The sequence below is a fragment of the Typopeltis vanoorti genome, chromosome 21 (assembly GCF_054136105.1).
Source record: "Typopeltis vanoorti isolate ZY-2024b chromosome 21, IOZ_Tvanoo_1.0, whole genome shotgun sequence".
Classification (NCBI taxonomy): Eukaryota; Metazoa; Arthropoda; class Arachnida; order Uropygi; family Thelyphonidae; genus Typopeltis; species Typopeltis vanoorti.
Window position 1 is genome coordinate 15,817,546 of NC_143569.1, and position 17,736 is coordinate 15,835,281.

General features: G+C 35.1%; 2 protein-coding genes across 2 annotated transcripts in view; one reads left to right on the plus strand and one right to left on the minus strand.

Annotated features, from left to right (window-relative positions):
• The window catches only part of LOC150094643 (uncharacterized), a 189,320-nt gene that overhangs the window by 105,851 nt on the left and 65,733 nt on the right, over positions 1 to 17,736 (minus strand). The window lies entirely within an intron of this gene.
• The window catches only part of LOC150094645 (uncharacterized), a 38,641-nt gene that overhangs the window by 3,312 nt on the left and 17,593 nt on the right, over positions 1 to 17,736 (plus strand). The window contains exon 2 of the mRNA XM_090411428.1: positions 10,405 to 10,735. Within this exon, the coding sequence (XP_090267554.1) occupies positions 10,459 to 10,735 (277 nt within the window). The 5' untranslated portion in view covers positions 10,405 to 10,458. The remainder of the gene's footprint in view (positions 1 to 10,404; positions 10,736 to 17,736) is intronic.

Below are 17,736 nucleotides of genomic sequence, written 5' to 3' on the forward strand. Positions count from 1 at the left end.
GAGATCTACAAGTTATTAAGGGGTTGTTATAGGATCACTGTTGGAGAGGTTCTACAGAAAATAGTGGGAGATCAGGGGAGAACCAGAGGTCATCCCTGGAAACTGTATAAAGAGAATGTGAGTAGGGGAGCGAGAAGCTTTTTTTCATGCAGTGTTGTAAATGATTGGAATGCCTTGCCTGAGAGTGTGGTGTCTGCAAGGAGTTTGAGTGTGTTTAAGACACGGTATGATGAGCTGTGTGTGTGTGATAAAAGGACCTCCCAGATGAGTCCTTGACTCCATGAGGTCTTGGGGTAATAATAATAATTCCACCTTTGCAAAGTGATCATTCAGTCATTTTGTCTGCTTAAGTCACTTGCCTACGATCTGCCTTCATCACAATTATTCTACCATGATCATTCTTTCTTTTACTTGCCAAATACCAAGAACGTTTTTGTATTATTAGTCAAAAAAACTTATCTGAACCAGGAGCCTTCTTTACACAAACCTTTTTTTGAATTTGAATTTTTAAAATGGTCGAGCTTTTTATATAGGATGTTGTATGGCCAGTGAAAAAAGGGGGGGGGTGAAGATAAGAGAGTTTTTAAATGTTTTGCTAAAAGGTTTTTTGCATGGAGAGAGTTATAAATGATTGGAATGCGTTGTCTGAGAAGGTGGTGTCTGCAGAGAATTTGAATGTGTTTAAGGCATGGTATGATGCACTGTGTGCGTGGATGACAAAAGGGTCATCCTAGATGAGTCCGATTCCATGGAGTCTCAGGATGATAATAATAATAATAATTAATTTTAGCTCACTCAGCTAGTTTCTTTTCGTACTCTGAATCTGTCTATCTTACTATATTGGTCACCCTTCTGGCCTGTGCACTATATTGCTCATGAGCTTGCTGATACCTCTTTTCTCATTAAATTCCATTCACAAACTTTTTTTTTTCAGCTCCTGTTTGTGCTACTCATCCATTTAATTCCTACTTGATTTTTCTTCTTGACTCTAGGTATGCAGTGTGCTACTACTTCCTTCAAACATCCCTTAGCTATTTCCTATTCCCACCGAATTTTTCTCATCCCATTGCACAGCCTCAAGCTGTCTCTTGAGTTTGCCATAATTATCAGCTGTGTAATTCTATATATATTCTTCTTCTTATCTGAAAATTCCACATATACTCTTCATAACTAAAAATTCCATGTTTAACCACATGATGGCTATTACCAGTTGGTTGGTGGTAATGTGGCCATCTTAGTTGCAGACAGACCTTCATGCAACCATGATATTCAGCACTCTCATTCCCCTGGTACTTCTTGCTACCATGGGTAATTATTCCTTAGTGGCTTCATTCATTTCCCTCTGCATATGTGACCTTTGCTCCTTCCAGTCTATAGCTGAAAACCTCCATAATAATTACTCTTCTTCTCACTGAGATTATTTGCTGATGCATACCATCCACATCATTCTTTGTATTCCTTGGCCTACTGCAGCAACTAGCTACATATTTTTGGATCTATCTTATACTCAACGGCTTTAAATGCACTGCATTTACCTCCCTGATCTCATACTGCCTCTTTTTGGCTGCAGGTCATCTGCTATCATCAGTAATACCCAACAACCATCCTGTTCTCTGCCTCAAAAAGACTATACCCCTCACATTCTTCTATCCAATAACTAAAATGTCTTCTGTTAGTCACATCTCACTGCCAAAACTTTTGGCCATGAAGAAATAACCAGTGCCCCAAACTCTTCCCCTCTTCTGAATGCTTCTAGAATTAGTATATGTAAAGCTTAGAAACCTCCTGGGGCCCACCTTTGTATTGACCATCCCATTCCAGTTGGTTATCTAAGGAACTAAATTCTTAATTTTTCATTCACTTTCACACTCGCCACATTGGTGTACACACACACACACACAATAGCTCTAGTTTTCTTGTTAGGTGTCTAGTTTTTACTCATAACACCTAATCCATTAAATTCAATATTACATTTGTCAGCCTTATATATGTTCTTTTGTCCATCAAACATATTCCAGTCATCCCTAGCCTGCAAGACATTCAACCGTAGTTCACCTCATTTGCATCTATCATACTGTGGCAGAAGAATCTTTATCTTTACTCTCTTCTTCTTGTTTACATATACATGTCATCTTTCAGATCATTTGTACTTCCAAATCTTTTACTAAAATAATGCTGGATCTAATATTTATTTTACTTATATAATACTCTTAACTCTTTTACTGTATACTAAAAAATTAAGAAGAAATTAAAGAAGCAAAAAATAAAAGTAAAATAATAAAAAACATAAAATAAAATAATAAAAATAAAATAGTAGTGGTGGTTCAGCGTATTTGGTAGATTAAGTGGTGGAAAAGAGTTGTAGTGCCCTCCCTTGATGAGTTCTTGGAGGTTTCATGTAACAACAACAATAAGAAGAATAAATAAAATATAATAAAAAAAAAATAAAACACCGCCATGTAAATATTATGATGAATGAAATAGGGATTCAGACTGATTCTCACTCAGAGGCTCATGCACAACAAATAGGGAAGAATGTTGAAGCCATTGTGTACAATAAAAAGACTATGAACAATAAAATGATCTTTGACATCTATATTATAATTATTATGATAAACCTCTAGGGTTAACGATACAAAATTAATAATGGAAAAAACTCGCGTACAAAGATTATTTAATAGTATAATTTTCGCCTGTGTGTCACAGGCATCTTCAGTACATATTAAGCTCAAATTAAACAATAACTGACAATTCCAAAAAGTGCCACCTAGGTAGCTGGTGTAAGATAACTAAAAAAGGTCAATAAATTTCCTATTAAAAAAAAAAAATCATACAATAAATAGTTAGGAAAGATTAATCGATTTGTAAAGTACTATCTCCCATAAAGGGGATAGACATAAGCCATCGGATCTGTTTAAGTTAGGAGGATGAAGTAGTAGTTTCACATGTTTCTTTATAAAGGTGTTCCATGAGGAACTGACTTTTGTGAAGAACTCTTGTCTTTCTCCAATGAACTCTTATGTCTAGTGAAGATGGCATGTTCTGCAAGTCCAGACTTTTCAGGTTTAAAGTATTCAATATAAGATTGGTGTTCTAGCCGAATAGAGACAAATTTTCCCTTTTGTCCGAAATAAGATAATCCACAAAGAGCACGGAATCTGGTAGATACCTGGATGATTAAGATGTGGAAGCTTGTCCTTACGAGAGGTGAGGAAGGTGGAGATTTTTCTAAACGGTCAAAAGGCAACAAAAATATTCAGTGGTTTTAAAACTTTTGCTATACATTCACTGATGCCTTGTACATAAGGGATAGGAATGCACGTTATTTCTTCTGTGTTTGAAGAGGAAGACATATTAAAACTACTCAAAGTTCTTTTAATGAAGCAATTCTTATAACCATTAGATAGAAAGGAAGAAGTTATATATTGTAGTTCTTTCTGTAAAAGATCGTCTGAAGAACAAAAGGAGTAGGCCTGATGAACCAGTGTTTTAATAGTTCCTGCCAGATGGTGATGAGATTCCACATGGATATAATGGCCTGTATGAGTCTTCTTTCTATAAACTGAGAAATGTAGGTTATCATCTGGTTGGCGAAGAATTAGAAGATCTAAAAAAGGCTAACTGCTTATCTGATTCTACTTCTAGGGTAAACTTGATCCTAGGATGAAGTGCGTTTAACTTAGTGAGAAATTGTTGAAGTTCATCATCAGAGCCATTCCATACAGCAAAAATGTCATCGACATATCTGAACCAATGAGTAGGTCTGGGAGAAATGTTGTCAAAGATACGTTGTTCAAAATGTTCCATAAAGAAATTGGAGATAGCAGGAGAAAGAGGATTGCCCATTGTTGTTCCTTCAATTTGTTGATACAACTTATTTTTAAAGGAAAAATAACCAGAATTTATTACAAAATCAAATACGTTTACAATGTCTGAAGGAAATTCCTGTTGTAGTAATTCAATGCTTTCAGAAAGAGGCACATTTGTAAATAAAGAAATAACATCTAAACTGATCATGATATCAGAAACGTCCAAATGAAGATCTGAAATTTTATTTTTGAAATCCAAAGTATTTTTTATATAAGTATCAGTTCTTCTAGTTGAAGAGGAGAGTAAATTTGATAAAAATTTTGAGATTTTGTAAGTGGGGTAACCTATACAATCTACGACTGGTCTTAACAAAATGCCTGTTTTATGAACTTTTGGAAGACCATACAATCTAGGTGGACGACCAAAGAAGGTTTTAAGTTTTTTCTTTTGATCTTCATTCCATGTATATACATTATCTATAAGAGAATTAAGTCTCTTAAATTGATTCCGGGTAGGATCCGATGTAAGAGGCCTATAAGTTGAACAGTTGCGAAGTAAAAGAGACATTTTTCTCTTATATTCCTTCCTATCTTGAATAACTACAGCCTTCCCCTTATCAGCTTTCATAATAATTAAATTATTGTTATTCTTCAGTGATTTCAATGCTTTAAACTCAGAGTAAGAAAGATTAGGACGAGGAGGCTTGGCATTAAAAAGAATTTTTGCACATTCAAAACGTAATCTGTTGGCTGTTTTTTGGGATAAGGATCGAATACCCCTGCCGCTTATGAAAAAAAATCCATAAGCGGCAGTTTTTTTTTTTTAGGAAATTTATTGACCTTTTTAGTTATCTTACACCAGCTACTTAGGTGGTGCTTTTTGGAAGTCAGTTATTGTTTAATTTGAGCTTAATATGTACCGAAGATGCCTGTGACACACAGGCGAAAATTATACTATTAAATAATCTTTGTACGTGAGTTTTTTCTGTTAATTTTGTATCAATATGTCTACTCACGGTATACCTCTTTTAAAACTTACTCTAGGGTTAAGACTAAAGTTCCAGCATATGGAGTTTGTATAAAAACTTATTTATTCAATGCTACTTGTAATTCTTTCGCTTATCACCCTTCATGCAGAATAACTTGTTTTAATATCCTTATGTACCTCACCTTCACATATAATATCTGATATAAAATGATACCTTCATATAAAATATCTGATAAATTCTGTTTTGAGTAGGATAAAATTAAATAACATCTTGAAAAGAAAAGCATGAAAGAAAGTTTACAAAAGAATCAGAGTTGAGACTCAAAAAATGAAAGAGTTTGAAAACAAGAACCAAACCTTGGAGATTCACTAGAAGAAAGCATTGATTCAGCTAGATTTGGTTCGGTTTATTTAGATTTATGGCCAGAGCAACTCAGGGTGAAGCCAGTGTATTATGTATGTTAATTGCATGTATTCTAATGGCCAGTTTGGCTGTACTGAGGGACAAAAATATCGAGTTTTTCGAGAGGGGGGGAGAACCCTCTACTTTCATATGAGACAAGCTAACTCACTTTCAGTTGAAGATTCAGCCAGAGAGATATGTGGTGAGGTTGTCAGCAAAGATAGAAAAATATATAAAAAAAGGATAATAAAAAGTTAAAGAGGCAGTCAAGGAAAAGAAGAAAGTGCAGCAAGTTATCATACATGAGAGAATAATACAGAGAAAAATGTAAGAAAGCAAAGCAATGTGTAAAACTAGCTAAACAGATGCTATGGGAAGAACTTTAATAAGAACGTATCAGGAAAGTGGCAAAATATTCTTGCAGCTATTGAAAAAAAAAAAGCTTAGAAATGAAGGAAAGAGTATTTCTTATATGATATAATGGAGGAAAGAGTAGTCATGTCATCTTTATCACTTAATTCTCTACAAGGAATCAGAGGTGATAAAGGTGACATGAAAACTGAGATAAAGTTATTATACAAACTCAAAGGGGTGGATATGCAAAAATAAACTTGACATGATTGCTGTTTAATTTTTAATATTGTCTAGATAGAGAGAGAGAGTGATATCCAGTTATTTCTGATAATGCTAAGTTAGGGAGAGCGATAAGTGGCATATCTGATAGAGGCTCTCTTGCAGGCTGACTTAAACAGACTAATTCTGTGGGAAATATTAATGGTGCCAGTTAAATGTTTCTAAGTGCAAGGTTATATATTGTGGGCCGAGGACATTACAATCAGATTATTATATTAATTAGAATTTGTTGCATGTATTCAAAAAAGCAAGAGATTTAAGATTGCTGTGGACAGAGCATAGAAGAAGTGTAGGAGGAACTTTGCTAGGATAGTACATACTGGCAAACTGCTATGCATCATATTGAATAACTCCAATGTTGAAGAGAAACTTGTAAGAAAAAGAAATTATTCTCCAACTTTATGATACCACTCTTGGATGTTCAGATATAGTGACCCAGTTGTAAGGAGATGGTGAAATAGTTGAAAGGATCCAGTAGTGGGCAACCATGATGATAACTTGTCCATGGAATTGCACATATCAGGATAGATTGAGGGTGTGTCTTTCAGAATTTGAGAAATAGACAGAGGAGAGAGAACATATGACAGAAACATGCATGTTATTATTATCAGCCTTCCATAAGGAGACTTATGTCCATGTAGGATCTATCAAGTGGCACGAACTCCATGAATTACCCAAATTCACATTTGTACTAGGAGGTGCATGTAACTAAAACTGAGCATGTCAATGTTGATTTTATGTTTATGAAGGGAAAACCAGATCATTTGAAAGAAAACCAACTCTGTAGCTACAGACTGGGGCCAACCAACACAATGCTAGAAACAACCACCTCTAGCAATGCATTCAACCTATTCACCACCCTTCCAGCAAAAAATCTAGTCTAACATCCTTGTTAACACCCTAGTACATACTGGCAAACTACTATGCATCATATTGAATAACTCCAATGTTGAAGAGAAACTCTTACAAGGGGGTGATGGTTTTCTCCCCTCCTGCATTCTACCAAAAAAAAGTCATCAGTGTCAATCCTATAAAATCCTTCAATAACTTACATGCATCTATCATATTTCATCTTTTACACCTATCAGCCAGTTTTTGGAGCCCATAGACCTTCACTTCAATCTATTCTCAGAGGAAGCATTCCTCAGACCAATCTTTGTCACTAGCCTTTAGATCCTCCCACAACTTCTTCATGACCAAAGAATCCAGGCAACACCAGATCTGCGTGCAGTAGTCCAGATGTGGTCTTATTAATGTCTTATAAAGTGGAACAATAACTTCCCTCTACCTGCTTGTCAGTGTTCTTCACCAACCATATAATTGGATGTGCTGTTTTGACCACCTTTGCGGTATGCAATTGAAACTTCCATTCTCTGTCCACGATCATCCCCCCCCCCCCAAGTTCCTCCTCATGCAGTTCATTTCCATCAATACAGTATGCAATCTCATCTCCTCAAAGTGCATCACTTTACATTTAGCCACGTTAAACTGGCAGCCATTTAACTTTGCACACACATCAACATATTTACCACATTTACTTAAATATAACTTGCAAACCTGATTTTACTTTACGAAAAAAGAAATTAAAAAGTTTCGCATATGCCTTGCACATGAAAAAAGTTTAAATAGTAACTCACTTGCCACTCTAAACAACAGCCGCTATACTGAAGATTCAAGAAAAACAAGTAGTTTTATTGTCTCACTGAATAAGATACAGAGACGTTTGCAGTCTGTGTAATGTATTTGCCAACAAATAGTGCAATTAGAGGCAACCAGGATATAAACGGCCCTAACTAATGAATCCCATGTCCCCTCCCACAGAAACTCTGCTGTATAGACTCCAAAACTGTATGTTGTACTGCCAAACATAGCATCTAACTAGAAACTATTGTCCAAACATTTCACTGTTACATGAAATAAGTGTTTGCTCAATTGCATTTGAAATTTTTGATGTCATTAAGACAGATCACAAAGGCTAACTTCAAATAAAATTCTACTGAGTACTTGAAACTAACATGCCATTTAATGTGTGTGTGCGAGTTCATCTGCCAGTGTGATGCAGACAAGTCGCACGCAAAAAAGAGCAACAGAATTCAATCAAAGGGTTGAAACTTTGTGTCAGATGACCCCACCCACGCAAAGCGGAAGTGGTACACAAATGGAAATGAGAAGTCCCATTGGAACGATAAATGGGCAAAACACTACCCTGACGTGAAAATGTTAAAACTAAGAAATATATAATGAATGTTGTTATGACATTTTCGGATATTTTGGAATTCGGTTGAAGAGAATCAGCATTTCAGCTCAATAATTGTTAGCTTGCCTTTGTCGTTGAGTCGCACGATCTTTTGTTAATACCACACCAATCATATGCATGTCTTCGTAGTTGCCCTATCTCTACTGGCCTACCATTACTGTCTATTTCGTGCTCTGCTTTCACTTTTCATTAGTCATTCATGAAGGATTGTTCATTAATAATAATAAAACAACTTTCAGATATGAGGACCGAAGTGGCCATTATTCCTGGTGGTCTTGCACCTTGTCTACAGCCCTTGGATGTATCGGTCAACAAACCATTCAAGGATTACATACAAAAATTCTACACAAAGTGGATGGCAGCCAGCCAGGGGCATGCCAGTAATGTCCGGCATCTGTGTGCAAAACTTTAGTTGGCACCTCTATACCCAGTAGCACGCCAGTAGTGTCCGGTGCCTATGTGCAAAACTTTAGTTGGGGCCCCCCCCATCCCCCAATAAAAAAATCACTTAAAAAATGTTTTTTTAAAAAAGTATTTCCTCCTCTTTGGCACCTGTGTGTGTGTCGCACACATTGCACATATGGCCGGCGCGCCCCTGCAGCCAGCAGATATGACCTGACTCTGGCAGGGAAGATTAAGAGACCATCATTAGAACTGTTGTGCAACTAGATTTTGAGAGCTTGGGAAATGATTTTGTCAGAAATAATTGTAATTTTTAAAAACCAGCATCTCTAATGCCCTGGGAGTGAAGAAGGGAACTGCTCTCGAGGCTGAAAGTAGCGATAGTGGATAGCAGATTCTTGGCACTTTTTTTTTCAAAATTAAAGTTAAAAAATCCCTGCATATATCTATCTCACTATATATATGAAGGGATTTTCAGAAACTAAAGTCATGCCCATTTTTGTTTTTTTTTTAAATTTTTTCACTGAAAACTTTAGTTTCCAAAAATCTCCACATATCTCATGATTTTTTAACTTTAATTTTGGAAAAAAAAGTGCGATTTATATCTGATTAAATATGGTAAGATTTCCTGCAAGATGTCTATACCACCTTCATTGACTGCAACTCTTCCCAGTTTTGCACATCAGCAAACAAGTGAATATTTCTTGTCAAATTGGAAGAAAGACGGTACATTGTGCCCTTCGATTGGAAAAGGCCTGAGTTTGATTCCCATTGTGAATCTTTATATGGACTTTTTCAATTGAAGGTGAGTTAGCCGATCTCATACGGAGGTAGCAGGGTTTTTTCTCCCAGAAACTCGGGTTTTTCATCCCGCATACAGACAAATTGGCTCTTCAGAACACACACAATTTACAGACAAAAGATACTTGTGGTGGCCAGTAGATAGCTCTGATGTAGCTGATTGGTAGAGGTTTGGTAGTGGTGGAGATTGAGAGCTGTACACTAGGTGTCCTCCCATGACGAGTCTTCGGACTCCTTGGAGGTGTCACAAATAATAATAATAATAATTACTAAAAAATTATTTCCAATATCATTAATGTACAAATTAAACAATAGACACATTCAATAATGCCAATTTAGATAATCATTATATATAACTACATACATACATTAACCCATCTTCCAATCATAATAACTGTCTAATTCTGTCTTAGGGTTTCTTAAATTGCCTGCTTCTATAACCTGTCGAGGAAGACCATTCCACAGTTTTCTACTCCATACAGTAAAAAAAGGAATGTCTTATCTTTACTCTTTCTTCTTTAGTATCTTTTTTTATCATTTTGTCTGGTAGAGCCTAGTTCAGCCAAATACTGGAGACTCCTGTGTGTCTTATTTATGCCTGGAATTAACTTATAAACTTCTTAATCTCCTTTCCATCTTCTGTTAGGTAAATTCATTACATTTCAACTAACCAATCAAATCTTCTCTGAATACTCCAGTTTTAGAGAGATATGACATTTTACAGCTTAGAGCAGGTGGGAATAGACCTCTCAGGATCATCTCTCGAATTGACTAAGTGTATGGTTAGGAACCATGCAAGATCCTCTTCTCATGGCATGTGGTGTGTGGGTGGAATGAGCTACCATTAGATGGTGTCTTTGGTTAATATATTCAAAGAGAAAAATATATCCAGAACTGACTAAAAAGACCCTAATTTGATAAGTCCTTGGTCTGTGGAGAAGTCATGATGATAATAATTTCCATGACTTACATCAGAGACCACTGTAGAGTTTAATTTTTATAAATGCATTTGAAATTATATGAAATTTGATTATATTAAAGGCATGTTTTTTGAGGAAAAAAAAAAAAAGACAGCTGATTTCTTCTTATTTTTCTTTTTTTTTTATTGCAGGTCATGAAATTTCAAGTAAAGTGAATGAGATTTTTTATATGACACTTCCTCAAGATGAAGTCTCTATCTCGTTTTCCTCAAGTATCAGGAACATTTATAGCATCCACCATTCTTATTTTTTTAGCAAACTTACTTTTAATCATTTCTTTTGCCAGCCCTTACTGGTTGGAATCATATCCTGAAAGCTATTCACAGTTTGTGCGGCTAGGACTGTGGGATGTGTGTTTCAGAGATTATCGCCATCCATCATACCAATTTGATCAAAAATTTGATGGTTGCCATTGGATTTTTAGCAATAAGTACTTGAATATTCGTGAATGGCTACAACCTGGTAATTTTTTGTTTACTTTCCTTTTCTTTTTCTGAACCTGTTTTAAATGATTGTATATACATCCACACATTTGTTAATTTAATAAAAGATATGTTAGTCTTCAATATTTATTTTGATTATAACTTCAATAATCTTTAAATATTATGTTATCATGACGCTAGAAAAATATTATTTAAAAAATCTCCATAGAGTCAGAAACATAGAAGTTTTATTTAACCACAACTTGATCATCATTTTCACTACATCTTGTGGCAGTGCTTGGCCACCCCTCTCCAAATAAAAATATTCTCATTACATTATTATCAAGAGATCATCCCTAGAAGTTATCCAGAAATGGCCTCTTACTCTATAAAGCCTTTCAAAATCAGAATTCCATTACTTCAACATCCCCATCATATCCCTTCTTTTCCATATTTCTAACAAGTCGACAATTATATGTTTCCTCAGTCTACTCTAATAACTAACATTCCAGAGGTCTGATATTGTCTTATTTCATCAGTTTCCTCATTATGAGAAATTATGACTATAATGTATCAAGGCCTTATATAGGGGATTAATAATACTTGTCCCAGTTTGTCTTACTCATCATTGCAGCCATCTTTTTTGCAGAATTTACAGCTTTTTGATGTACCATCTGCACTTCAGATCCTTATGGATTATCACCCCTCTTCAAAGTTCCTGACAGGTTTTCCTCAATAGACTTCCATCTACTATTCACCATAACTTGTATGGTAAGAGTAGCTGGCTTCATTGCCTAAGGCAACTTGAAGTAGAATACTACACTTCTTATATGTACTCTGAAGTGCAAAACTTTTACTTTGGAGTACTTTGTAAGAGGAGTTTACAATTTATTGTTGCTAGGGTACGCAAGTCAAAAACTAGTCAAAGTTAAAAACACCACACAACTTTGACAATCATCAGACTTTTTACCAGCAATCAATCAATCTGAATGTAATAATTTTGTCACAGACGTGAACTGTCATTTTTTTTTATATTAATATCAATGATATAGGGAATGATTTAAAGGAGTGTTGTTTGCTGAAGATGCAAAACTGGGGAGAACATTAGTTGACAAAGGTAATGTAGATATCCTGCCAGATGATTTAAATAAATTGGCATTGTGAGAAAAGTATAATGGTTATCCATTTAATGTTGCAAAATCAATAACAATCAAGGAAAAGGAGTATCTATAGTATTCAACACTAAATATGAGGCAAATCTTCTTGAATGGCAGACAGTATCAAGTAGAGTGATGTGGGCAAATATTAGAATGTGGAACTGGACAATGAGATTTATTTGCCTATGGTCCCACAGAAGGTTCTACTAAGGTAGAAGTGGAGGAATTTTTTTTCTGAGGCTTTCGAAAAAGCAACTGACACAATGAAAAATTGATCCATGTTGGGGATCTACAGAAATATCTTCAGACATACAGAAATATTTTGGGAAAATTTGGAGAAAAGAGCAAACCTAATAATAATGGGAAATACCTGTTGGATCTCTGCTCAGGACATGGACTGGTTATTACTAACACAACATTCCAACATAAAAATGTACACAAATTCACATGGAGAGAAGATGCAAGGAATAAGAAAAGTCTCATTGACTATGTTATTATTGATAGTGTGTTTCTCACTGGTGCAGGACACTAGAGTGTACAGAGGATTTGAAATTGGAAGGCAATCACCATTTAGTCTTCAGCAGAAAAAAATTGAGTTTCATATTGAAAAGAAGAAAATATAAAAGTCGAGCAGCTCTCAGATATGAACTGTAAACTAAAATACACTAACATTATTCGAGAAGAAATGAAAGAGTTTGAGAGCAGGAACCAAACATTGGAGATTCAGTGGCACCTGAAGAAAACTGATTCAGCCAGAGAGGCATATGATGAGGTCTGCAAGGATAGAAAAATCAGAACTCCATGGTGGACAAAGGAAGTTAAAGAGATAGTGAAGAAAAAGAAGAAAGCATAAAGAAAGTTGCTGGCAAATAAGTCAGCTTGTGCTTTTAGAGAATACAGAGACAAATGTAAGAAAGCTAAACGTGTAAAACTAGCTAAATAAAAGTCATGGGAAGACTTTGGCAAGAACATAGAAAATAAATATCAGGAAGGTGGCAAAATATCTCGAGGCTGTTGAAAAAGCTCAGAAATGGAGGAAAGAGTGCTGTAAAAGGAACAGTAACATGAAACTGGAGAAAAAGATATCCTTGATGTATGGAGGTAATTACTTCGAAAAATTGCTAAATGAAACTTGCAGTGACAGCACAATGATAAAAAAAAAAAAAAAAAAAAAAAACAGGCATGCAGTCAGGAATACATATCCATACTTGAAGTAGAACAAGCCATCAAAAGCCTGAAATGTAGAAAAGCAGCGGGAGTAGATGATATGCCACCAGAAATGCTCATGTGCAGAGATATAAAAGTTTTGCATTGGCTGCACTGTATAGTTCAGAAGGCCTGGACAGAGGGAAGAATTCCAGATGACTGAAGTAGAGCTCTCATAGTAACAAAAAGGGAAATAAAACTGAATGTGAAAAGTATTTCTCTACTGAGTGTTCCTGGTAAAATTTATGCAAGTATACTTGAGAAATGGTTGAGAAGGAATGTGGAAGGGAAGCTTGGTGAAGAACAAGCTGGATACAGACCAAACAGAGGATGTCAGGATCAGATTTTCACTTTACAACAAATAGTTGAGAAATTATGAGAATATAACAAAGATCTGTATTTAACTTTGTAGACCTGCATAAGGCACATGACAAAGTGCCAAGTGAAAAGCTATTCAAAACACTACAGTATATGGTGTTAATGGGGCATTATATCAAGCAGTACTTAGTCTTTATTTGAGTTGTAAATCTGGTGTCAGATAGGAATGTACATTATCCTCTCTGCTATTCATTATGGATCATATTATGAAGGAAAGTGGTATCAAAATTGGAGCTGTTAATCTCAGTTCTTTACTTAATGCAGATGATGTTATACTTTTAAGTAAATCCAGTACAAGTCAGCAAGATTCCCTCACTAAATTGAATAACTGTTGTAATAAATTTAGTATGAAAATCAGCAATAACAAGACAAAGACAACGAAAATAAGCTGAAAAATTCAAAATATCAACTGCATCGTGAATGGAGAACCGACAGAACAAGTAAACATTTTAGCTACTTAGGCACAATTTTTAGTGAAAATGGTAAATTATTATTATTATTATTATTATTATTATTACGGGTATCTCCATGGAGTCAGTAGACTCATCGTGGGAGACCCAAGCTAGCAAAACAATATCTGTCATATATCTGTCATATCAAATTAAATATGGAAATAGACAACAGAATCAACAAAGCCAATATAGTAGAAAGTCAACTGAATAAATTTATATGGAATAAGAGAGAAATTAGTCAAAACACTAAATTAGCTGTATATACAAGATAGTGTTCAAACCAATTTTAACTTATGGATCTGAGAGCTGGGCTAGAAATAAAACACTTGACCAAACCACAGATATGAAAGTCCTGAAAAAGATTAGGGGTATGAACAGATGGAATCAATGGCAATATCATATTAAAAACGAGGATATTAGGAAAGAACTTGACATTGTTAGCATCTAGGAATGTGTTAGCAGAGCTAATCTCAGGTCATATGGTCATTTAAACTGAATAGGAGAGGAAAGATTAGCAAAACAAGTTCTCTGTCAGGTTGGCAGGAAAAAAAAACCCAGAGGAAAAGCAAGATACAGGTGGATTGATACGGTAAAAATTGCCTTAGAAGAAAGTATAAGATATGATAATGTTGGAGTCTTGACAGATAACAGATTGATTTGGAGGAAAATGTTGATAGGAAGTTAGTAATGATGTAAGTTATTCATGTAGTACTATCATAATATCCTGTGCACTCCTTGAGGGTACATGTCAGGAATTTGATGATGTTGCAAATGCAGAATACACTTTAAGTTGAAGATTAGATGCTGTGTATCACATTGATGGTACTCATTGCAGGAATTCAATGAAGACTCGGGGGTAATTTGTGGACAGGAAATTGAAGTTCAGGTGCATATTACAAAAATTGCCAAAATATCTCAAAGGATTACTTGGATGTTGAAACATATGAACAATTATATAAAGATAGAGAGGTTCTTATATCTCTTAATAAGGGTATGATTTGTCTGCATCATGATTACTGTCTCCAGATTTGGTCACTTTGGGATCAGGAGGTGGTGGCAGTGAGGATTCAATCTGGGGACTGGTCCGTGGAATACTCCCTATGAGGATAGGTTGAGGGTGTGTGGATTGCAAAATTTAGTTGATAAGTGGAAAACAGGAGACACAATAGAACCTTATTAAACGGGGAGGGTCTGTAAGATTGACATAAAAGTAATTTTTCAATTCATGATGAATAAAGACAGAGAAAGGGGTTACCCATGTGAGTGAGTGGTTAAAAAAGGTGTATGGACTAGTTTTTGGCTTGGAGAGTGGTTAATGAGAAATGAATTGTGAGAATTAGTTATGAATGCCCTATCATATTCTCCTTGAACTATATCTATACTTTATATATATATGTAACATTTATATGTGGAATATGAGAATGGGGAACTGGACAATGAGACTTATTTGTGCCTATGGTCCCACACAAGATTCTACTAAGGTAAAAGTCGAGGAATTTTTTGAGGCTTTAGAGAAAGCAACTGACAATGAAAAAGGAAAGTTTAGTCCTTGTTGGGGATCTACATAGCAGAGTAGGAAATGATTGTCAGACATACAAAAATATATTGGGAAAATTTGGAGAAAGGAGCAAAGCTAATAATAATTGCAAATACTTGTTGGATTTCTGCACAGGTCATGGACTGGTTATTACTAACACAATGTTCCAACATAAAAATATGCACAAATTCACATGGAGAGAAGAGGCAAGGAATAAGAAAAGTCTCATTGACTATGTTATTGTTTATAGCTATGTTTTCTCACCAGTGTAGGACACTAGAGTGTACAGAGGATTTGAAATTGGAAGTAATCACCATTTGGTTTTGAGCAAGATAAAATTGAATTTCATATTGAAAAGAAGAAAATGTAAAAGGTTTAAAGTGAATAAAAGTCGAGCAGCTCTCAGATGTGAACTATAGACTAAAATACACAAATATTATTCAAGAAAAAATGAAAGAGTCTGAGAACAGGAACCAGACCTTGGAGATTCAGTGGCAAGCTCTGAAGAAAACACTGATTGATTCAGCCAGAGAGGCATGTGGTGAAATTGCCTGCAAGTATAGAAAAATCAAATAACTCTGCCTGTGGTCTTAGAGAATATAGAGACAAATGTAAGAAAGCTAAACACTGTGTAAAACTAGCTAAACAAAAGTCCTGGGAGGACTTTGTTAAGAACATAGATAATAAATACCAAGAAGGTGTCAAGATATTCTGGAGGTTGTTGAAGAAGTTACAAATGGACGGAAAAGTACTGTAAAAAGGAATTAGAGATAATAAAGGTGACATGAAAACAGGAGAAAAAGATATCCTTGAAGTATGGAGTAATTACTTCGAAAAATTGCTAAATGAAACAAGCAGTGATGACAAGACAGTGATAAAAATCACTGACCAGGCATGCAGTCAAGAATATGTATCCATACTTGAAGTAGAAAAAGCCATCAAAAGCCTGAAATGTGGCAAGGAAGCAGGAGTAGATGATATTTGACCAGAAATGCTCAAGCATGGAGGTGGTTGCACTGCATAGTTCAGAAGGCCTGGATAGAGATACAAATTCCAGATGATTGGAGTAGAGTTCTCATAGTACCATATATAAAAATGGAAATAAAACTGAATGTGAGAAATACAGAGATATTTCTCTATTGAGTGTTCCTGGTAAGATATATGCAAGTATACTTGAGAAATGGTTGATAAGAATGTGGAAGAGAAGCTTGGTGAATAGCAAGCAGGATTCAGACCGAATAGAGACTGTCAGGATCAGATTGTCACTTTACGACAGATAGTTGGGAAATCATGGGAATATAACAAAGATCTGTACATCTAAATCTCTTTTTATGTGAATTTTTTTTTATGTAATTCGGAGTTACGCGAATTGGGATATCAAAAAAAATTTTTTTGCGATTTTTATTCACTTTTACGCGACCAACCTAAAGTCTACGTTAGGAAAAAATCCATAATTCAAGAAAATTCTGAGAATTTTGTAGAATTGCATTCTCGTTTCAATTCAGAAAATTCTAAATTCTTACAAATTTCATTTATTGAACATTCCCCAAATTACATAACTGACTGCGCATAAAAAAGCAGTTTTTAGCAGTTTGAATTTGGTGTTTGAGTAGACAACACAGTTTTTGCATTTTTTTAAGTGAAATCAAAATAAAAATCGCGTTATAAAATTAATAATTTTGCCAAGAAATAATAAACGGTAAGCTATATGTAATTTTCAAACTTTCATTTCATTAACCGAAGATTTTAATCCAGCCTTCACATGATGTTGCCGATAACCAAAAAAAAAAAAAACAAAAGGAAAGCCGTTTCCTTGGATATAAAAATTCAAATTTTAGATGGTCTTCAAACTGGGGAAGGTGCGACAGCTGTGGGTAAGCATTTTGGAGTGCGTGAATCAACTGTCAGATCTATAAAGAAAAATGAAGAGGCTATTAGAATGTATGTTCTGGTACAAAATCGAGTGTGAAATTATCATCATACACAAGAGGTGTTGTTCTAGAAAAGGCCAAAAAAGCTTTAGATGTGGATGGAAGATAATGTACAAAAAAGAATGCCAGTTGACGGAAATTCAATCAAGCAATCAGCATTGAGATTTTATGAACAGATTAAAAAACTGCAGCCAGTTACTTCATCTCAATCGAGAAAAAAATATGAATTTCTTGCAAATAATGGCTGGCTGGCTAAGTTTATTAAAAGACATGCTCTTCATAATATAAAAATTAAAGGTGAAATGCCTTCTGCTGATGAAACAGCTGCTAAAGCATTTCCACAAAAACTTGCTAAAATAATTGAAGATGGAGATTGCACT